This window comes from Eptatretus burgeri, chromosome 18 (genome assembly GCF_056783735.1).
Source record: "Eptatretus burgeri isolate ZD-2024b chromosome 18, Ebu_testis_v1, whole genome shotgun sequence".
In the NCBI taxonomy this organism is placed as follows: domain Eukaryota; kingdom Metazoa; phylum Chordata; class Myxini; order Myxiniformes; family Myxinidae; genus Eptatretus; species Eptatretus burgeri.
Window position 1 is genome coordinate 11419924 of NC_140978.1, and position 22800 is coordinate 11442723.

Here is a 22800-nt window from a genome sequence, read left to right on the forward strand (position 1 = left end):
CAATTTTTTTTTAAATAGTGCCCCATCTGACAGTGTAGAAGTGACAGTCGTGTCACCCGTTGGTGGACATCCTCCAACACCTACCCCAGTGAGAACCACAGTGGAAAACAGCGAAAATTTAAAAGAAAGCGTGCAGTGTTACTCAATTAAATGCATTACATATTATGAAGGGGAGAGACTCAACAATGGAGAATATGGAACCCGTGCTAACTGTTTGGATGGAAGACAAATTCAGCGAAATATGCCCATGGGTTTGTTGCAAAGTCACTCTGGCATGACTTCAAGGAAAGTGAGGGGACGTTGAGTGCTGTGGAGTTTAAGGCAAGCACTGGCTTGTTGCAAAGGTTCAAGGAGCATGCGAACCTTCACAACACTCTCAACCCGCCCCATTAAATTGTCTTTGTGTACATCCATAATTTCAGTAATGTTCTGTATTAATTTGTTTCATTTTTATCTTTAATATGAGGGAACGTTGAGTGATGTGGATATATATATATATATAATATATATATATATATATATATATATATATATATATATATATATATATATTTATATATATATATATATAATATATATCTCTCTCTCACATTCTCTCTCTCTCTCTCACACATACACACATGCTCTATCTCTCACATGCTCTTTCCTGTCCGTTGTTTCAATTTATAACCCCGGTCAGTCCTCCTTCAACAGGCCCGTGGCACGGAGATCGCCAATCAATCTCCCAGGAGCGACTCAGAGATCCCCGCATCTCAGATGTTGTGCTCTTGCCTTCATGGATCCATGACCGTGCAGTCTTCCATAATGTGTCTTATTGTGGTGTGGCATGACCTTGCAGAGGTTCCAGGTGTCATCAATTTTGTCAAGTTTATGCTTGTATTTTCTTGTTCGTTTATCGCCTTGTTTGTTGTGCCCAATTGGTGCCCCGCTACCTTCACTTACAATTCAACCTCACTCTTGCATGAGCCTCATTCTTGTAAAGAAAAAAAACATTTAGATGTTGAAGAGCATTCATTTTGCTGGAATGACTTATTATTATTTATTTTACTTCCTTCATTGATTTGCCTGTTATCATTGTTATGTTCTTTTTTTTGTGCCAGATTTTAGTCCAAATAAAACCTTAAACAATATTGATGTTTATTAAAGGGTGTTAAGAACCTTAGGAGATATCTTAACACAAGCATCAACCTTTCCCTGAAAAAAAAATTTAAAAATTGAACATTTGAAAGCTTCACATGGTAAATACTTTGGTTGGTTTTATTTCTCAAAAAAAAGACTTCCATTCCATCTTCCTCTTCCTCTTCTATTCCAGTGACCCCATAGGTCTTTCCAAGGAGCTGACTCGGGTTGTGGATGACATCATAAAGGAGTTCTTTGAGCCAGAGAAGAATGGGTTGATCTGGCGCAGCAGCGTGTGAATTCCATGGTTTACTCCACTCAACTTTAAGGCTAAATGCACTCCCACAGCTTTAGGGTCTGTGAAGGATCAAAGGTGGAATGTAAACTTTTGCTTAAGATGCCCTCTCTCCCTCTCACTTTTTGCACTTTGAGCCTTTGAAGTTGCAAATAAATTTCTACTCCTTGCTGCCATAAGCAACAAACATTGCACTTAAAACGTGTCAGAAGGCAAATGCTTAAATCTTTCGCTTAAACATATTGAGCACTTTTTTTACTTTTTTCATTTATTTTAATATTTTATATATTTCAACAAACAAAATGAAATTGATTCTCCTTCACGATGTTGTACGTTGAAGTTTAATATGTCAAAAACACCTTGCGAAAAAGTCCCATTTCTACATTATGTAATGCACGGCTACATTTAATTTGGTTTGGAGATGTAAAAATAAAAAAAAATTAAAAACCTTTAGCAATAATTTTTTAGATGCTTTTGGCACAAAAGCATCACTTTGCTGGAGCATGGTGGTATTGGTGGAACTGTTTGCAAATGACATGAAAAAAAAAAGTTAAGAAATTTCAACTTCAGGGCAATCTGAGCCAGTGAAGCGAAGCAATGTACAAAAGGAATTGTGCAGGCCGGGAAGGAATTCAGACATTCTGCATTTCCCACTGCAGTGTTATGCATGCTGCGAGCAGCAACCGGCAGCCAAACCACAGGTTCCACCCACCAGCACTGTTCCAACTCCATACCCTGAACCCAGGCCCATCCAAACTGTGGCTTCGTGCAAACCATCGCCGGAAGCAGCTCGACCGACGTTTTCGATGGTGGAACACCAGGCATCTTGTCCGGCCACTCGACTCAGTGTTGGAGCCGAGGCTGAGGTGTGGAGAGAGTGGCCTGGCATGCCATGGGATGAGTTCGCTGAGGAAATAGAAGAGAAAAAGCAAATAAATTAAATTATGTCCTCATATTTGGAGACTAACCCTAATTTATGTCGTCAAAAGGAATTATGGCAAGCTGAATCCATTGAACTGCATTACAATATATGATGGAAAGTTTCTGAAAAGCAACCTTTCAAGGTTATCATTTCCAAACCTGGCTCACCTGTTGGAGCCTTCAGTTGGGGGTAGTTTCCTGCAGTAAACGATTGCTTGAATAACTTGGTAGCCTGCTTCAAATTTATACCAATACCTGTGGAGGATACAGAGTACCAGGCCAAATCAGTGTTGACGTAAATATTTGTATTTGGAGATTCTCAAGCAATCACAACTTTTGCCTCCCTTCCGTCTAAGTGTTCTGTATTGTCTGCAGTCAAATAGGTTTGGTGTTGGTCTAACAATTAGGACATTGAACAAGTTTCCCAGAGGTTGTGGGTTAAAATCCAGTTGATAGCAGAATTAGGGATTTGGATTCTGAACTTGAAGAAACCACTAAATCGGTTGCACAGTTTAAAAACATCGCTGTCTCACCAATAACATTTATCCATCAGTTAATCTGCCTTGATTAGTCTTGTGGTCTCAAGATGGCCACATTACACACTTTGGTCAACTCCTCATGCCCACTGGCCAATACAGGACTTTTAAAATGACGAACACAAACGAGGCCTTTCGAGCATGTGCTGCGTGTGCAGTATTAGTGACCCGCTTTGGTTAGCAGGACACTTTTAACCTGCCATTGCTAGGGTGAAATCTAATTCAAATAGTCAACAATTTTTAGCATTTCAGAATGGTGAACCAAATCATTGTTCCTGGCTGTGATTCGAACTCATGGAAATATAGGAAATGAGAAATATACACGGATGGATGTGTCGAGTTAAGCCTGGTGTTGGCGCAGTGGTTCGGGCAGTGGCTTGAGACCAAAAAGGTCCTGAGTTCAAGCCCCGTTAGGACACTGAATTAATATGTCTGTATATATACATTATACATATATATGTATGTATGTGTATATATGTATATACCAAGTCATACAACACCAGGGGGTTGACTCAGCCTGCCATCCTTCCAAGGTCAGCGAAATGAGTACCAGTGTACTGGGCCCGGTGTATGCCCCGGTTAGAATAGGTGTACCATATCCGTGTCGTAAGAGGCGACCAGGGTTGCGTCAGGAAGGGCATCCGGCATAAAAACCTATGCCAAATCATTATGCGGACAACAAAACGAATTTCCATACCGGATCGGTCGAGGCCCGGGTTACCAGCGACTGCCACCAGTACCGGTGATTAGCAGGGTACCAGTGGAAATTGTGCTACTGCTGGGTGAAGGAGGAGAAGGAGACGAGGAAGGCGAGTCCAGAGGCAGTGGGAGAGGGGGAAGGGTAGAAGTGTGGAGGTGAGAGTTGGAACTCTGAATGTTGGGACGATGACTGGCAAAGGGCGAGAGTCAGCTGATATGATAGAGAGAAGAAAGATAGACATACTGTGTGTACAAGAGATCAAGTGGATGGGAAGTAAGGCTCAGAGCATTGGAGGTGGTTTCAAACTATTCTACCATGGTGTGGATGGGAGGAGAAATGGTGTCGGGATAATCCTGAAGGAAGATCATGTCAAGAGGGTATTGGAGGTGAGGAGAGTGTCGGACCGAGTGATGAGTGTGAAGTTGGAAATTGAAGGGGTGATGATGAATGCCATCAGTGCATATGCCCCACATATGGGGTGTGAGATGGAATATAAAGAAGATTTCTGGAATGAGTTAGATGAAGTGGTGGAGAGTGTATCCAAGGATGAAAGAGTGGTGATTGGAGCAGATTTCAATGGGCATGTTGGGGAAGGGAAGAAAGAGGATGAGGAGGTGATGGGTAGGTACGGTCTAAACAAGAGAAATGTGGAAGGGCAAATGGTGGTAGAGTTTCCAAAAAGAATGGAAATGGCAGTGGTAAATACGTATTTCAAGAAGGAGGAGGAACACAGGGTGACATACAAGAGTGGAGGAAAGTGCACACAGGTGGATTACATCTTAAGTAGGAGATGCAACCTGAAAGAGATTAGTGACTGTAAGGTGGTGGCAGGGGAGAGTGTCGCTGGACAGCATCGATTGGTGGTCTGTAGGATGACTTTAGAGGTGAGGTTGAGGAAGAGAGTGAGGGCTGAACCAAGGACCAGATGGTGGAAGTCCATCTCGTCTGATCTCGTCCATCAACCAGATGGTTGATGGACGAGATCAGACTGGAGTCTCCATGGACTATGATGTTCGCGGATGACATCATGATCTGTAGGGAGAGTAAGGAGCAGGCTTAGGCGAGCCTTGAGAGGTGGAGGTACGCACTGGAGAGAAGGGGAATGATAGTCAGTAGGAGTAAGACCGAGTACATGTGCGTAAATGAGAGGGAGGGTGGTGGTATGGTGCGGTTGCAAGGAGTTGAGGTGGGGAAGGTGGACGGGTTTAAATACTTGGAATCAACTGTCCAAAGTAACAGAGAGTGGAAGAGAAGTGAAAAAGAGAGTGCAGGCAGGCAGGAGTGATTTGTGACAGAAGGGTAGCTGCAAGAGTTAAGGGGAAAGTATATAAGACGGTAGTGAGACCAGCTCTGTTGTATGGTTTGGAGGCGGTGGCACTAACAAAAAGACAGGAAGCGTAGCTGGAGGTGGCGGAGTTAAAGATGCTGCAATTCTCATTGGGAGTGACGAGGATGGACAGGATAAGGAATGAGCATATTAGAGGGACTACGCAGGTAGGACGGTTTGGAGACAAAGTGAGAGAGGCGAGATTGAGATGGTTTGGACATGTGCACAGGAGGGAAACGGAGTATATCGGGAGAAGGATGTTGAAGATGGAGCTGCCAGGCAGGAGGAGAAGAGGAAGGCCAAAGAAGAGGTTCATGGATGCGGTGAAGGCGGACATGCAGGTGGTTGGAGTGTCAATGGAAGATGTGGAGGATAGAGCGAAATGGAGACGGTTGATCCGCTGTGGCGACCCCTAACGGGAGCTAGCCAAAAGAATAAGAGGATGTGTCGAGTTCCTATCATTTCCTGTAAATAGAAGCGAGTGGCAGCAATCAGACGCACGCACACGTTTCTTATTTTAGCAATCGATGCAAAAATCTCATGTAATGTATTTTGTGGCCATGGAACCAAACAAGAAGTCCTGTGTCATTTTGAAAGTCCAATATTTAGCAGGGGCAGTAAAGCGTCTCAAAGGAAAGGATGACGATGCCCAAAAAGAGGAAACAAAAAAGGTGCCAACATGAGGGAATGGTTGAAGCACAAAAGTTTAAAACCGACTGTATTGTGAAGAAAAAGATTGGATAAGCAATCTTAAAATGGATGCTGGGATTGCGGACAAGCAAGCAGTCACCCAACCATATTCGGCAGTCGAGGCTAGCATGAAGAACAATCCAGCGTTGCTTGAACTTGAGTTCAGCATCTTCAAATTCCATTTTCCAAGTCATGCTGAGCTTCAGTTTCTTCAGTACATCACAAGTCTTTTTGTTTAAAAGAAAAAATCTTTCCTTCCCAGCCCACTCAATCTTTTAGCACAACGCCTATTTGCATCAACAAACTGTAGCCTGTTAAACGTAGCTTGGTTTTGTGCAAAATTGTATCCTGCACGTCCACAAACTGCGATGGCTGAATAGCAGGTAACTGGACACTCGTGAGAAAGGCAGGTGGCAGGCGACAGCCAACAGGGTAGTCTGGAGGAGGAGATTAGCCCCATGTTGATTTCCAGCCACATATGATCCCTTTAGCCCACCCAATTCCATTGACCAAACATACTCGATATTTCATTTAATTTCTTCCAGTTTTTATTTTTTATTCAGATTTTTAATCAATCTCCCACTCTGCCGTACTGCTCTTTCATGAGCCTTGACCATCCCTCCCCCCCCCCCACGAAACAAACTCAGAACCAGAGCACTGCTGCTACCTGGAGTGCTCGGAGCAAAGCATTTAAATGGTCGGAGGTAAACTCAAGTTCGATGTACGGTCTTTTAACCTTAAAATGTACGGTCAACAAAATTTTATACAGTGTGGCAAATGAACACCTTCCTGTAAACCCATGGCAGTTATTTTTCCTTCTGGGTTGGTGAGCAACATTGTGGATCATAGATTCGCTTTTTACCTTTAGCTACAGATAATGAGTGCTTGGAACTCCTTGCACAAGGAAGGACTCTCCTTAATGTACAAATCCATTCCCTCATGCCTCCCACTGCTGTCCTTCCATCATATACAGAACCTTGTGGTAAGGAATAGCTATAAAGCTTCCTGTCTTCTTTTTCTGGAAAACCCATCCCACCAATGACATCCTGCAGACACTGCTCAAAGCCCACTTACCTGTGTATAGAAGAGAAGTTTGCAACACCAGGCTTGCCTTCGATCAGACCTTTGTTCTTCCTCAATATTCCAAATCTCTCTAACAGCAACCATTTAAAAACTGTGAGGAACAAGCTCTTCATCAGCCCCTTCGCTCACCATCACATCTTTCTCCTCCTCCAGCTCCCTGGAACAAGTGAGCTTCTCACCTGAAAAAGTGGAGAAGTAGCTGCACAATCTTGACTTGTCATCAATAACTGGTCCTGATGGCATCAGTTTTTACATTCTTCCTCAAATTGTGCATCTGAACTGACTGTTCCTCTCTCAACTCTTATGCAGATGTTTATTGTAGGGACACCTCTCCTCACTATGGAATGTGACAAGTCATTCCTATCCATAATATCGGTGTCAAGACAGACCCTCTGACCAAAAGACCAGAAAGTTTTCTCCCCATAATCAGCAAGGTAATGGAATCCACCTCAACAGACCTCAAGGCCGACCTCTGTCAAATCACCAACTTGGATTCCATCCTGGTCATTCCACCTTGGATCTGCTCCTTCTGCTAACTCAGCAACAGATGGACTCTTACTCAAGCATGAGGTCAGAGCAGTCTCATGGACATTTCCCCAAGCTTTCCATACCATATGGCATCAAGCCCTGTACATTAAACGTCCCACCAAGGGAATCTAAGGTCTTCTCTGACTGGCTGGTGATTTTGTTTTTTTTCCTCTTGTTCAAAAGCCATGCAAAGAACACCATCAAAGGTTATCTCCAACCCCTGACTTGGTATCCTTCTTAGACATCAGAAGTCGAGTCTTTTGTGCTCGTTGAACAAACAACGTACTGGAAATCTTCCTAGGCTGTTCACATATCCAGACTGACGGATGGGGAAACGAGGAACCTTGAAATCCTCCACAGGGCAAAGTCATTCCTCTGCTCACAAAACCATCATCTGCAGTACCATAGACTGATAGGTATGGATGTCTTCAGTCAGCTGCTGCTTCTAGATCTCACCTTGCACCCCTCAAAGTGGCAGAATCCAAAATGTTGAGGTTAATTGGAGTTGCTCAACAGGAAACTGAACAGCAAAGCCTGTTTCTCTGCCACTGCAGACCAGATGATGGTCTTGTAGTTTTCTATTTCCTCATTTCTGGTCTCACTTCACCTGCTCTCGCTCAGCAATTTTCCCTTATGTTCCTGACCAGGGTGCACACACTCTGCAACTAACCCAAACTTTGGCGACCTTCCCAAATACAGGCTAATTGCTCATATCTCCCTCCACCCACACCCCCCTTTTTTCTCCTAACTATCTCCTGTTTTGTGAGCCTTTTAATTGGTGAGAAAGCTTCCATTAACCTTTTACTTGCATATCTTATATTATCACCATTTGAAACACAAAAGAAAAGATGCATTAGAAGAAAAAATAATTACCTTGTGTTTTTTGCACACAATGTTGTATAAAAAAAATTTTTATATTGTGTATTTTGGCTACACTACACACTATCTTTCCGGACCAGTCTCAGCAACAAATGTCCCAATGACCCTGTCGTGATACTCATCCACCTTGCATGAACCCCAAGAGCATCAGTTCATCGTGGTTATGGACAACTCTTCTCATTATCAGAAAAACGTGGCGTTCATTCTTATTCATACAGGCATGTGATTATGTGCACATCTGATTGGTAGTTTTTGAACGGGGAAGATCTACAAATTGATAACTGTGATTGTGTACTTACCTCCCAAGCCATGCTGATGGAAAATGGCAAGGTTGTACAAAGCATCTGCATGGCCCGCATTCGCTGCATGCTCAAAGCACTCGCGTGCTTTCTCAAGATCAACGGCGAGTCCATGACCCCTCTCATAGCACACACCCAGGTGGTACATACTGGTCACATCCTGTATTGGGAAGGGGAAGATAGATTCACTTTGATCCTGTGGCTCTCCAAAATAAGCATATTTTATTACAATCTTGTCTCAAATCACATACCTTGTTGTGAGCAGCCCAGGTGAGATATTTGACAGCTTTCTTGTAGTCCTGGTGAGATGGCTTTGTGAAAAATACTCCCAGATAAGACTGGGCCTGGTTTAATAAAAAGAAAATATATCAGGTATCCTGCAGGAAAGTGCTTATTTAATTTGTACAGTATGAATAGCATAGCCCCATACTAAGCAAATCTGCAATGATGGAGAATATATCAATGGATAGGGTGGTGCAACAAAATGGTATTACATTTATTTGGGGAAACTTCCTGCCTCGCAGATATCAATAAAACATCCAAGCCTTAGGGGTCTCGACTACTTAGATTGCCAAGAAAGTAAGGATGGATGACGTTAGTTGCTTTTCCAAGGACTTATTTTTCCTTCTGTGTTTTCCGAACCCCACTTTCTCCAGCAAACAAGTGTTGGTGTTTATATTTATATTTGTGAAAACAAATCAGTATAAAACAAAACCCTCACAATCAAAACGTACAATGAAGTTTGAACTTGATGTAACAATTAGAACAACAAAATTGATAGCCTATTGAGAGGTTTCCAATGTTGCCCAAAGTCAATGCTCTATTAAAACCCAAGCAAACTTTCCAAGCAACCAGCTACAACAACACAAACACAAGAACAGGCACGCAGTAGAGCACATACCTCCGCCAGTCTGAACAGCTCACGTTTCGTATTCCACCGATAGGCTGCATGTGCATCCGGATTCCAGACCTTAACCAAAATCTAACCAATTTGTCCTCGATGCACACCCAACCTGTCCACCAAGTTTTGGCCGAATCTGTCCATGACTTTTTGACCTGTCCTGCTATTTATTGTTTTTGGCCATAATCTCTCAATGGTGAAGAAGCACTTTAAAAATTCACAGATCCAGATGTTCAGCAAAATCTAATCAATTTGTCCTCGTCACGCACCCAACCTGTCCAAGGTTTTCGGCCGAATCCGTCCATAACTTTTTCACATATCCTGCCCACAGACAAACAAGCAAACAGACAGGGGTGAAAACATAACCTCCATCCACCTTAAATGGCGGAGGTCATAACCAAATCATCACCACTCAAATTTTCCTCTGACACCAAGTTGTGAAGTCGAGGCTCGATACTTGTACCAACGATACACTGAATGGAGCTTTGCATCAAAAAAGTGTGCAATTCCTCAGAAGAATGACAATCTAGGGACCCATGTGCTAACAGTCAGTGTCTGGTAGTCATAAAAAAAAAAAACATTCACGTGTCTTTCACGAAGAGTCAGTGAAGTATTGCCGGTACTCTGGAAAAATTCCAAATTCCTGCCTAAACTGTGGGCAAGTGGTCTGGTCTTCTTGGATGTTCCTCAAGACAAGGTTGTGCTGAGCTCTTGCTTTCTCACAGTGGTGGTTGCTGTGGGGGTTGCAATTCCTACACTACAACACAATTTGTGCATTCAGGTATTTGCAAGTTAAATGTGAATGGCCACCTTCGGTTACAAAGGACAACCACAGCGTAACATAAGCTTCCAAAGCAAACATACATTGACAAGACCATTTTCTGCAGCTTGTTCCAACAGTTGTTGTGCCACTTGCTCCCGTGGTGGATGTTGACTCAAAAAATAAAGGGCCAGATTGTACTGGGCAGCCGAATGGCCTTGCACCGCCGCTCGTGCAAAGAGCAAAGCAGCCTGTGGGGTTGCATGGAGAGAACAAAGCAAAACAGTAATCCAAATATTCCGTGCCAGATGCTTCCAAGAACAGAGATTAAAAAAACAAACCAAGAGATAATGACCAATCAATCCCATCAATTTATCTACATGTCCCTCTTCGTACCAACCTTTTATTTTTCTCTCTGTGTAGTTGACCATCCCCCATTCTCCAGCTTTGATGCCTCCATCGATGAGGCTCTTTTCTTTTGAAACATGGATTTTTTGCTGTCTTCTCACCCCAGTTTCTTCAAATCAGAGAAGACTTAAGTTGCCACCCTGACAGCTGGCGAGGAGTTGGTCCTCAAATCAGTGTCCAAAATAGTGCGGCTAAGGCCTTTTGAGAAACAGCCTATTCACGCTGGATGGTATTCTGACTTGTGCTCGACCTCTTGAGGCTGGAGTACCACAAAGCAGCATTTCAGGACCAATGTTATTTTTCGTCTGCATAACTGACCTCTCTGCTTCCTTGGAAAATCCTCTTATCAAATTGCTTACAACTCTACCCTGTGCAGAACAGTATACTACACATCCAAGAGGCAGCTACTGTGGCATCACTGTCTGCAAATCTGTAATAAAAATTTTTTTAAATATTTAAAAAGTCACTGGTCAACCAGCTGGAATACATCTTTCAACACCGGAAAGTCACATGCTTTCGCTCTCTCTCTCTCTCTCCACAATAATCAGGTGTTCAAACCCCCCCCCCACCCCCACCCCTCCAAAGTTCATTCTGTGGCCAATCCCTGAAAGAGGTGCCATCTTGAGCTATCAACCACAAACTGTTGGAGGCAGACCATATTTGCAAGATGGCATCTAAGGTTGGTCATCACCTTGGTATTCTCTACAGAGCCTTGTCCGTTCTGAGCAGTGCACAGATTAAAGTGTACACAGCCTTCATAATAAGTACCACGATACATGGTTCATCACTATGGGTTGCAGCAGCTGCTTCCTATCCTGCTTCCCTGGAGGCAATCGAGTTCAATGATTTGCATACCAGCATCCCTCCACAGGAAGCAGATTCTCAGGATCTCCTTGGCCACCACAGGCAGGTTGGTGGACGCCACATTCTATTACTTCATTCAAATGGCCCTCTTCCCTGCATACAGCCCTGCAACCCCCCACACTCCCAGTCGATACGAGGATGTTATAAAGCAAAATGGTGACACTCTTCACAAATGTCTTTTCCCTTGCTCCTCTTTCCATTCATCCACTTTCCCTCCCATATTATCTTATCCCCACCCGTCTCCTTTCCCCAAGTAGGAGGAGGTTCTTTTGTTTTAAACGAAAGTGCTTTTTATCTTCCATTGATCAAAATGGATACAACTTACCTCCATCCACCCTACCCCCACCCCCTCATCCCCGACACCTATCAGCCCAAGAAAAACAAACAACTGCTGCAATCAAACTCAAAACGATGAGAAAACATCCTGAACATTGCATAAAACAACTGGTATGGTCTTATACAATAATGTACAAAGAACACTAGAAAATAGAATTTGACGAGAATGCGTCAATGGTGGATGTCAACCCACTGTTATGTATGAACTCGATTGAAGGTCATGAGAGAGAGAGAGAAAGAGAGAAAGAGAAAAAGAGAGAAAGAGATAATTGCACAAAAGAAAATATCAGATGCTTCTAACTTGAGTTGCGATATGAAAAATGATTTTCAAAGCGCACCTGACCTGCTGAACCCAAAATGGAATCGGTTCATCTTTGTATCGCAGTCCATACTTGTGTCAAGTTTGCTCAAAATCCCTTCTATGGCTCACAAATTGTTGCATTGATGAATGTCTGCTACACATGCACAGACGCCCAACCGGACAGACAACCTGAACGCATTATTGCCTTCGGCTGTGAAAGAAATTTTTAAAATCTGCAAACTGTTTAAATAATCAGAATAGATCTCATACACGTATTTCCTTAATTAATGTCACGTTATTCGAATTACATACAAACAGACCCAGTTGAGTCATGGTTAGAGCACCCACTGAATCTGGGAGATCAGTGGTTCAACCCCTGGCTGAGTCATTCCAAATATTTTTTAAATGGTACATGCTGCTTCCTTGCTCAACGGTCAGCATTTAAAAGGATAAAGCATGGACAACGAACACTGGGAAGGTAATGGCAAACCACCCAGTTTTACCCTTGCCAAGAAACTGCTTCGGCAACCCCAATGCTCTGTAAGTAGAGTACGGTAAAATGGTGCAAGATTTTTTTTTTCTAAATAATCTTCATTTCCCTTTATGCACCAATAAACCAACTTTCTGACACCAGCACAGAAGCCTTCCCTTCTGAATTACCTTAAACACAGAACACGTGGCTGTGTTGACCTCTTCATCGGATGACGAATGTCTTCACCAAGCTTGTTGCAATTGTTTTTATTTCCCTTTCAAAAATAGATCAATTGGGAGTTTTAATGTGCATTTTTAATTCTACACAATCATCGGTTTAACCGTTGTTCAGATGCCTTCTTCACAAAGCTCTCTTCCATGGCCAAGTCCTTGGTACTGGATGCCATTATTTTAATTCACGGAACAAAACGAATGATGAGAAACTTCATTATTTACCGGACATGTAAGTAAATCAGAAGACGGTACACAAGCAATTTTGTGATTACCGAGACAGCGTATGGAAAAGGTTACACAAAGCAGGGTGACGAACTTTTGGGATGACCCTTGAAATGTGAAGAAAGGTGCTAGAACTTGTGACATTGCTGACCTTCTCCTCATCTTTGAGGATACCTTGTCCAGTTTCATAGCACAGCGCCAAATTGTACTGCGCCTTGGCATACCCATGCTGCGCAGCTTCCGAAAAATGACGAACGGCCGCCTTCGGGTCTCCAGCTTTCATAGTCTGTAGACCTAAAAGTGGAATAAGTTCATTTTAAGAAGATAAATGTGTGATGTTCTTGAATTTGACAAAAAAAAAAAAACTTGTAAAATGAGTGGAAGTAAAGAAAAACAATCCGTTTATCAACGTCATGAAATAAGCCACCTACCCATGATGTTTAGCACGGTGGGAAAGGAGGAATTGTGCACAGACTGCAAGTTTGCTGCTGCACTGTTTAGATTTTGCTCCAAGAGCATTTGGAGTTCCTGCAGTTGGCAGAAAACATTGAACATTAAATATTGTTTTGTGGGTACGTAAAGCAGATACATTCGATCATGTTACTGTTGATTCCAGAGGCATGAGATTAACCGATAAAATTCCAGACACGAAACTCGTGCGCTTCAAGTAGAAAAAAAAAGACAACAACTTCAGCATCAATGCATGAGCCACGTTATCTCTAAAGCAGATCCATACTTTGCAACACACAGTTCACTTTTGGAAAATGCACTCTGTTTTGGCAAACCTCTGTTGACGCATCTTCTTCTGGCGAATCCTTTGCGGTAAAACCTGAGGTTGGACTTTCCTCCGATTGTTCTTTGAAAGACAAGTGAGAATGGAAACGTCAACATTTCAGAAAATGCAAACAATCATCAATGGTTAATGAAAAATGTAAATGACTTTTCTGTGTACCTGAAACTGATTCGGCCTCAGATATGTCTGAGGAGGACTTGTCAGCAACACAAGGTGGAAGAGATGTCAGGCTGAAGGTGGGTTGGCTTGTGAGTTCTTTCGGCAGAACATAGTGAAGACCAATAAGACCTGGAAGCCAAAATGCAAGTTGTAAGAACATACTCGTACAACAGTGAAAGTAAAAATTTTCCATTCTTTTTACTTCATGCAGTCTGCGTACAAGTCGGAGGGTTTGGTGAAGTGTTTCATGCATACCAAGTGCTTCATGTCTCAGCGCAGCCTCGGCCACTCTGTAAAGACATGGCACGTTGAGCTGCGCTCTTTCCTGCTGCTCAGAAAAGAGAAGGTGTAATCGCCTGGCTCCCTGTAATCCCACGGCCACGATAGCACCCTGCGATTACAAAGCAATGAGCATGGGCCTGACATCAAACGCCATCGGAATGATGAAAAATATTGGCAGCGGTGTATTATTATGCAATGCCAAAGTAATTTGAGTTTTCAAAGCTAATATCATTGTTGCATTGTGAATCATTAAAAATTTCTCAGCACTTTCTGTTGCTATTCTTGGCTTTCCCAATGTCTTAAACATCGCAAAAGAAAAATAGGAACATATCTACTCAAAGATAAGTAAAAGTGCTCATTCCAATTTTAAGCTTTGTACTACGCTACTTTACATTTGTCGCTATTATACAATTGTATGACAACACTTGTACCTGTGCAGTGAGGATATTCTTCAATGCCATTCCTATAATGCATCACAAGTAACACCGAAGATGTGTGTATCAAAAATAAAATAGACTAGCATATACACGTGCTCCGCACGGAGTTGAATGGGTGGCAAAAGGTGGATGAGGCATAATAGTTGATGTTATGGGAAGCTGGGGAGAGTGTCATGAGGGATGTGATGCACTATGGTTACCCTTCCTTAGTTTTCTAAAGGACCTGCCTGTAGATGACATTTTGGGTGAGTGTCTTGTTGCTGAATAGTCATTGTGAGGAATTATTGTCCACTATGATAGATATATAGGAGTAACCTCTTGCACGTGAAAATGCAACATATAGTTGGCCATGGGAGAACATAGGGGCTTGGAGGCATATTCCGAGTTTGTCAAATGTTTGGCCCTGGGATTTGTTTATGGTAATCGAGTATGCGAGTCTGACTGGAAATTGCATCCTATGCAGTGTGACTGGAAGGTTGGCGTCTGATTGGGCAAGTTTAACATGATATAGGCCTAGCTCTAGACCGAACAGGAGCAGTGGAGGGTGACCGAGAATCAGAATGCAAATTTCAATGAACGGCACTTTTTGGCGCACATCCGACGATCGAACACCGCTGGACGCTTTAATTTGAAGATCACACATGCAAGACAACACAGGTAATGATGGCGGTTGATAAACGCACTGACGTTAACAGAAAAAAAATTTTTTTTTAATAAATCTTTACTTTATATACAATGTTTCTTGTTACATTTTTTGTGTCAAATTCACCTTCTGAGATAGTCAGCATGTGCAGAAGAGGGTTTTACATTGCAGATGCTGTTTTCTAGGAGTGGCATTACGCCTCTCGGTGGTGACGGTCTGTCGACGACAGACGTAATGACGTCAGTGAATGACAGATGATGTCATGACAGAATTACGCCTCTCAGCGGTGATGTCACACATCGCCATGCAAACAAACGTAAAAATTAGAAATTCGCCCAAAATTCCCAAACGTGTCCGTCTGGCACGATCTCACATAGCCCATACAGGCCATAGTGTTCATTAGACCACGGGGCACCCGCATGCTGAAAGTGACGACAATCCGTCCGGCAGTTTTGGAGGAGATACGTCAAATTACACGCAGACGTTAACAGAAATAATATATAGATTATAAATAGTATCCCAATTACATCTCTCACCAGGAAATGCAACCCCCCTCCCCCAGCTGCAACAAGAATTGTGCAATTATAAAGAGAACCAATTATATAACAGTGCGATGTCGTCACGCTGTAACAAGTGACAAACGCTAAATGAGTCCACATGCTATGTGCCCCGCTGTTTTCAGGACAACAAATACAACTAACCCCTACCCCCTTCACAAAAATCTCCCCCTGCCCCCAGGCAACATTTGACTCCCCATGGGGCCTACATTATCCTTGAAATGTTTGGTCATGATCAATTAACCCCCTAACCCAATCCCCCCCCCACCCCTACTTTAATCCTCAAAATCTATTAAAGCTATAATAACTTAATATTTTCACCAATAACCCCCAATGGGGTCTGTACGATCTCTACCAATTTGGCATTCACTGAAGTGTTACATATATCCACCCCTCCCCCCCCCCACCCAATTGAAAATTTTATAAAAGCTAATAACTTTTCACTATAAATCCCCCATAATGCAAGCCATGTTTGGTAGCTCTGCGGCCCATAGGGCTCACGTGAATAGCCAAACTCTGATAAAAAGAGCCTCCTACCCCTCCCCCACACTAAAAATGATTACCCCTCCCCTTATTTTACTCTCCAATGTGTGTGCTAAATTTGATTGCAATCACGTAAGCCGTTTCAAAGATATCTCTATATCTCTATCTCTATCTCTATCTCTATCTCTATCTCTATCTCTATCTCTATCTCTATCTCTATCTCTATCTCTCTCTCTCTCTCTCGCCCAAACCCACCCCTCCTCCATGACACTCCCCACATGGCCCCCAATATATTTGTGAGGTTTGATGGACCTAGTGTTCCATTCTTGAGATATAAGGCAACAGACAGACAGAGACAATAAGGACAGATTTGTCTGACATGAGACTGGTGAAGCAAATGCACCGCATGTGGACCAATTATATAACTAGTCAAATAAGAGCTGCAACCTGGTGAGGTCTTCACCATTTCCCATGAAACCCGAGTGGTTTCATTGCAAATCCATTGACGTAAGCGGGCAACTCCAAAAGGTGTGCAACCATTCAACTGCCATATTATACAACGCAACATCGAAGATATAGCCAGAAGCAAAACAGCATCACACGTTCTAAAATTTTAACTACACATCTCACAGTGAGAGAGTCACCTGGTTTATGCTACCGTCACTAATGATCGGCCAAATTACGCTATGGAACCAACTGGGTTGGATGGGAAATGGTAACGGACAGCTATGATCTAATTAGTTACACACACACACACACACACACACACACACACACACACACACACACACACACACACACACACACACACACACACACACACACACACACACACACACACACACACACACACACACACACACACAACATACCAATCCAAAAGCATCCAGAAAGCAGGGTCGTGCATAATCGTAGGCGCTGGTGTTGGATGTGTGATTTTTTCTCTGTTTATTGTGCTTGCCATTCCAGGTGCTGCCACTCAGCTCCCCACAGCTCAAGGAGCCAAACCTGGTGTGAAAAGCATATCTTTATGAGTGACAGAACAAAGCAACAACACCACTTTCATTACCTCTGGCACTTCAATGTGCCTTTTGTACACCGTTTATATACAGCAGAAACAATGGCGCTGTCGAAAGGTGCATCAGGCTTCAATCTCTGAAAGGACACATTTCATGAGCAGACATACTTCCACCTTCTCTCCCACACCTTTTTAACAATGCCGGCACCAACAGGGAAAAACGCACCCTGATTCGAGTCTACGGCTCGTATAAAACGGTGACTGCATGTGAAAACTTTTCATTTCCATCCTGCAAAACTACATTTTTACTCGTTTTCTTTCGTGTGTTTAGTTGAGGTTAGTATAAGAGTTAACACGCATAACATAACAAAGGAAGCAGGAGACAAGAAGAGTGAGAGAGGGAAGCACAACAACAGTAGGGAACAGGGACATCAGGTGGTCCGTAGAAGAGAGAGGGATGGGGCACGGTGCACGGGATAAACAACATCGACACTACAGGGACTTTCAGGAAGGAAAGCAGGGAATTTGAAGGAGGTGGGTTTGGGGTGGATTAACGGGGGTTGAAAAGATCATGGTTTTGGATGGGGGAAGATAAAAGATGGTGGTGAACAGCTGTTTTAAAGACCTGGAGGGAATAGAGTGTGGGAGTTTGTTCCAGAGGTGGGAATGAAAGAGTGAAGGTGAGCTGTGATTCTTGATTTTGGCAGATTCACCAGAAAGGGGTTGCTGGCAGACCCCGAGCACCCTGCAGAAATATTATGGGGACATATCACAGAGCATGGGGTGCAAGGCCAGACAAGAGTGGGTAGAAGACAGAAAGATCACCGACCTGTCTGCTGTGAGAGCGAAAGACCCATAAAGACTCAGCTTCATCGCAGGAGATACTAATGCTCCTAAAAGCCTTGGTTTCCACAGCATGAAGCCGAGCTATGTGAGGCAGGAGCACCAGCCCGGAGAGGAGAGCAGCACTCCATCAAGCTGCTGATGAAAGCTTTGTGTGTGTGATTAAAAGCTCAGGTGTGCAAAGGATGGACTTTGCACGACGGAGGATTCCCAGTCAGCGACTGGCTTTGGAGGCCAGGTTGGAAATGTGGCTTTCCCAGGAAAGATCATGGCAGATAGTGAGACCCAGAGGCTTGAAAGGACTTCTTCCAAAGGATTGTTGAGAAAGTGGATGGGGGGGTTTTCTAAACAGTCCTTTCAGAGAGACAGTGAGAGTGTGAGATTTGTCAGAATTGAAGGACATGTTCCAAGTGTTTAAACAGCTTGTGATTTTATCCAAGTCTGCAGAGAGTGAAGAGGCTGCTGCTTGCCGATATGAAGCATGAGAGATGGTACAGCAGAGGGTGGAGTAATCAGCAAAAAGATAGAGGATTTTCCAGAGTCAGAGAGATCATTAATGAAGATTTAAAAAAACACAGGGCCCAGAACGCTACATCAAGGAACTCCAGCCTGGACATTAAAAGAGAGTTCCATTAAAAGCCATGCGTTGACTATGACAGGAGAGGAACTTCGCAAGCCATGAGAAGAGATTGCCTTGGATACGATAGGAAGAGAGTTTGGTGAGCAGTGCGGGGTGTCAGAAAGTATGGAAAGTTGTATGTCTCGGGAGATTGTTCTGATCTCAAGTCTGGCATTGAGGACCTCCACCCATTGTTGGGAAAGCAGAAGCAACATGGCCAGGATAGAGTGACCTGGTCTGAATCTAAATTGATGATCGAAGATCAAGCCATTGGAGAAGAGTAAGGATTTAATGTTTGAAGCGATGATGGATTCCATAACCTTGCTAATGATTGGGAGAAGGCTGATTGGTCTGTAGTTGCATGGATCTGTTTTTGCACCTTTTTGTGCAGGGCAGTAATGTTGGCTGATTTTCAAGCATATGGCAGATGATCTTGAGTAAATGAGACCATGAATAAAAGAGAGAGAGGGTGAGCAAGTGTCGAGGAGCAGGTTTTTAGGACAGGTGGGCTGATGCCGAATAGTCCAGTGGGAGAATCAGTCAAGGTTCGACATCAAACTCTCTACCTTGTCAGGAGAAAAGGACGACACAGAGACCAGGAGCAGCTGCGTGTGACTGGGTAAGGTGGGTGCAGAAAGCGTTGGGTATGGGACACATGATTTAGAAGCAAACACGGAGTTGAGGCATTCAGCCTTTTCACATGCAGTGTCAGCTGTGCGTCTATTTGAGGAAAGGGAAGGGATGGAGGGGGAACATACACCAGAAACAGACTTAACTAGACACCACCAGGATTTGGAGGGAGAGAGACAGGTTTGAGAGTTCAGATTTGAGATTAGAAAGATGTTGTTTCCCCTCCTGAAGGTAGATACACACTTGTTCCAAGCTTTGGGGAAAGAACTGAAATTGCCTTCATTTGGATAAGCCTTCCATGAGGTGAAGGCAAGTCGTTTCAGGGCAACCACCTCACTACAGGCTTCAGTCTACCATGGGCGTAAGGAAGGGTATGACAACTGAAGACGACATTGGATAAATCTGATTTGTTAATCTCATCATGCACGAGTCATCTGATTTGCACAATTTACAATGGCAACAACAATTTGCACAATTTTGGACACAATTATGACTGCATGAGGTTGTGCCAATCACACAAGTTTTGCTTACCGAGCCACATCGGTAACTCCCTGACAACCCAACTCCTCTACTCCAGCTTTGGCCTTGGCTTGCTGCGAGGTGGTACATAGTGGTGGTGTGCTGTCATGTGCACGTCCGAGTCCTGTATTCCACACATGGAGAACAACACTCACCAATTGCTGTATTCACACTTTCAAAGTGTTTGAAGCATCGTTATCACAAACACAAATTATACTTCCAAAATGAAGCTCAAGGACCCTTTTTAATGAGAAAATTTCATCGATTACAAAACTTTACAAGCAAACTTAAGTCAACTATGTGTGTACAAGGGCAATGGAGTGCATTACGTAAAAGTGGTCCTTTAAAAAACTATTATCATAGACCCGATGAAAGCAAAGTCGGTGGTGTGCCATCGCAAATCCCAACGCTTCCCACCTAAAGCAAGGTTGAAAGATGGCAAAAGGTTCGACCAGATTTGACCCAATATCAAATTTAGAGTTTGTATTACTTTTTCCGTTTTGACCGCGTGACCCAACGTCCCCCCCACTGTCTGGGGCATGAACCGGGGATCAAATCTAAAACAAGTGTTACATATTTAAAGTTTCATTTAAAAATGTTCCCATAATTGCATTTTTCTGAATTTGACCTTTTGATCCCACACAAGTGGGCAGAGCCAAAAATAATGCTGCTCATTGTAGCTTCAGTGCCACGTGGTGATCATAACGACCAACTACCACGTTTGGTGAATTTTTGCCCAACCGTTTAGGAGATAGTGTTACGGACGGATGGACAGATGGAGCGGATGACAATATACACCCCCCCCCCACCCCTCTCACCGAGTTTTTTTCAAAAAACATGGGGATAATTATCATATACCTTAAGGAAATAAGGGCATTGACTGGCAGGAGTATTCAGTCTTGAGCTATAGGTATCCACACTTGCCTCTGAGCTGACTAGCTTGGGTTAGAATACCGGCGCAGCTATAAACTCTCATCCTGGTGTTTCACAGGCAGGGTGAGTCATCAATGTGTGTGCCGTCTCTCGGATGGACGTTAAATCTGGCGTCCTGTCTGCTGTCATTAGTTAGGGGGGGGGGATGTTAAAGATCCCATGGTGTCTTACGAAAAGAAGAGGCAAGCTATCGCCGGCACACTAAACAAATTACAAAATCCTGCACTGCCTGCTGGGAAGGCAATGGCAAACCACCCAAAGCACGACCCTCGCCAATAAATTGTTTGGGCAGCACCAACGCTCTGTAAAGCGTATGGTACACGTCATCTCTTCATGGTACATTGATGGATGATGATGATGATGATGATGATAATTGATGATGATGTGGAGGATGATGAATGATGATGGATGAGCCCAAGCACAGCATGCAATGGTCATGGCGATCTACATGACAGGAACAATCAGCAAACTTTAAAAACAAATTTAATATTGGAAATAAATAATTGATGCAAGCCAAGAGGGTTCTACTTTTGGGATAAGTGCATTCATTGCAACATTTGCAGAAATTTAGACCAAAATAATCCGCTGGAACCGTATTGGGTCAAGGGTCAAGGGTCAACACCTCATCAGGGCCAAGATGTTTCATGTCTGCGCAGCCGAAGCTTCGTACTGTACTAAACATAATAATTAATAATTATTTATACGCAGTTTTTTTTTTTTTATGATGCAAAGGGGTCAAGGTCACACAGGTCATTTGGCACAGACTTACCCTTAATGTTCCGCAGCAGTTTGCAAGCTCGCAACATCTCGACTCTCTTTATGACGTCACAGTCTTGAATCCTCCTCTACATCTTTAACATCGCCACGTTCCGTCCTTTTATCATCCACTTCAAGGAAAAGCAAAACACCGGCGAAACGATTGAAGAGAATGAACGGAAAATGCAGGTCCGCGAGGAGGTAAACGTATCAAGGACCTCGTGCGCTTGTTTCCCTCTGATTGGAGGTCTCTGGTCTTCCGTGTACAGTTGGGAAACGTGACAAAACACCGACGCGATATTTTACATAACTTTCGTTCGCTGTGGATATTTTCACTTTGATTTTTCATCTACAAAATGCATACATTTATGCTCGTCGTCACGTGCACCACAACCAGCCGACGTCACTTCCGGTACGCGAATGCAGACGCGACGCAGCATTCATAATTCAGGAGCAACATGGCGGAAACGATTCCCACTCTGAAAATCATCGGTGCAGATTTGCGAATTTTAACCTTGGTAAATCGATTACCTATGGTGGAAAAGGAAATGTTTAATACGTCATTTTATACACCTTTCTCAACGTCATGTAACGAGACTCGCTGTGCGAAAATCTTACACCGCCAATGTAGCAACAATCTACTACATCGTCTCACGTTGATGTGATCGCATGTGATGCATTCCTTCCGAGTACAGGCATTTTAGCAGAAATATTTGGTAAACCTCCCACAAATTGCAACAAAAGCAAACTCAACAGATTTTGATTCCTGGATACGTCCTCAGTGACAGAAAAAAAGTCCTCAGGGATCCTCTGGGGGGAAAGTCCTGAAATCATGGAAATCCAATATGGCCGCCAACCGGCTTCGGGGAAAATGAGAAAATTGTAAAGATTGATATTTAAAATGTAAATATATGTTTTTCTGCATTCTAATTGTTTCTAGTTAAGGTCAGTATATTGATATACAAGAATAATTATAAAAAAGTGAAATGTATTGAGGGTAAAATAAAAAATTATAGCTTTTTTGTCCAAAAATGTCAATTTTTTGTCCCCAAAAATATATATATTTACCTGAAACTGATTTTGGCTCCTGGACAAAAAAAATAAGAAACGTTGAAGACACAAGATGAAATCAAGTCTATGGCAATACAATATATTTATGTAAATCATTGAAACACGACAAAATTCACAATTCCACTCGGGGCAATCACATCTGCCTGACGAAGGTTTCAAAATGAAAATGAAAATTCGCATTAA

General features: G+C 43.1%; 2 protein-coding genes across 4 annotated transcripts in view; one reads left to right on the forward strand and one right to left on the reverse strand.

Annotated features, from left to right (window-relative positions):
* PGM2 (phosphoglucomutase 2) overlaps positions 1-1865 on the forward strand; it is a 63356-nt gene extending 61491 nt beyond the window's left edge. Inside the window, exon 14 of the mRNA XM_085864185.1 lies at positions 1313-1865. Coding sequence (XP_085720311.1) covers positions 1313-1418 — 106 coding nt within the window. The 3' untranslated portion in view covers positions 1419-1865. The remainder of the gene's footprint in view (positions 1-1312) is intronic.
* On the reverse strand, positions 1733-21972 carry LOC147008579 (uncharacterized). Of its 3 annotated transcripts, XM_085864186.1 has the most exons (13): positions 21560-21970; positions 19870-19981; positions 17101-17236; positions 14082-14217; positions 13827-13955; positions 13660-13730; positions 13306-13402; positions 13026-13168; positions 10143-10289; positions 8629-8721; positions 8378-8537; positions 2504-2590; positions 1733-2320 (listed from the first exon to the last, which is right to left on the reverse strand). In XM_085864186.1, the coding sequence occupies exons 1-13, from the start codon at positions 21594-21596 to the stop codon at positions 2076-2078; spliced, it is 1593 nt and encodes a 530-aa protein (XP_085720312.1). In that variant the 5' UTR covers positions 21597-21970; the 3' UTR covers positions 1733-2075. The 3 variants fall into 3 exon arrangements, with proteins under 3 accessions (XP_085720312.1, XP_085720313.1, XP_085720314.1); XM_085864187.1 differs by lacking the exon at positions 2504-2590 and having other exon boundaries at positions 21560-21972; XM_085864188.1 differs by lacking the exon at positions 10143-10289 and having other exon boundaries at positions 21560-21971.
* Positions 21973-22800: the final 828 nt, after the last annotated feature.

What these genes read in the sequence shown, in the direction of transcription:
- LOC147008579 (XM_085864186.1), bottom strand. Translation starts at nt 21,596, where the DNA reads ATGTTGCGAGCTTGCAAACTGCTGCGGAACATTAAGG. An exon ending in GGAGTTACCGATGTGGCTCG is followed by an intron (nt 17,237 to 19,869) that starts GTAAGCAAAACT and finishes TTTTCACACCAG; the next exon opens with GTTTGGCTCCTTGAGCTGTG. An exon ending in TGAGGCCGAATCAGTTTCAG is followed by an intron (nt 13,731 to 13,826) that starts GTACACAGAAAA and finishes TGTCTTTCAAAG; the next exon opens with AACAATCGGAGGAAAGTCCA.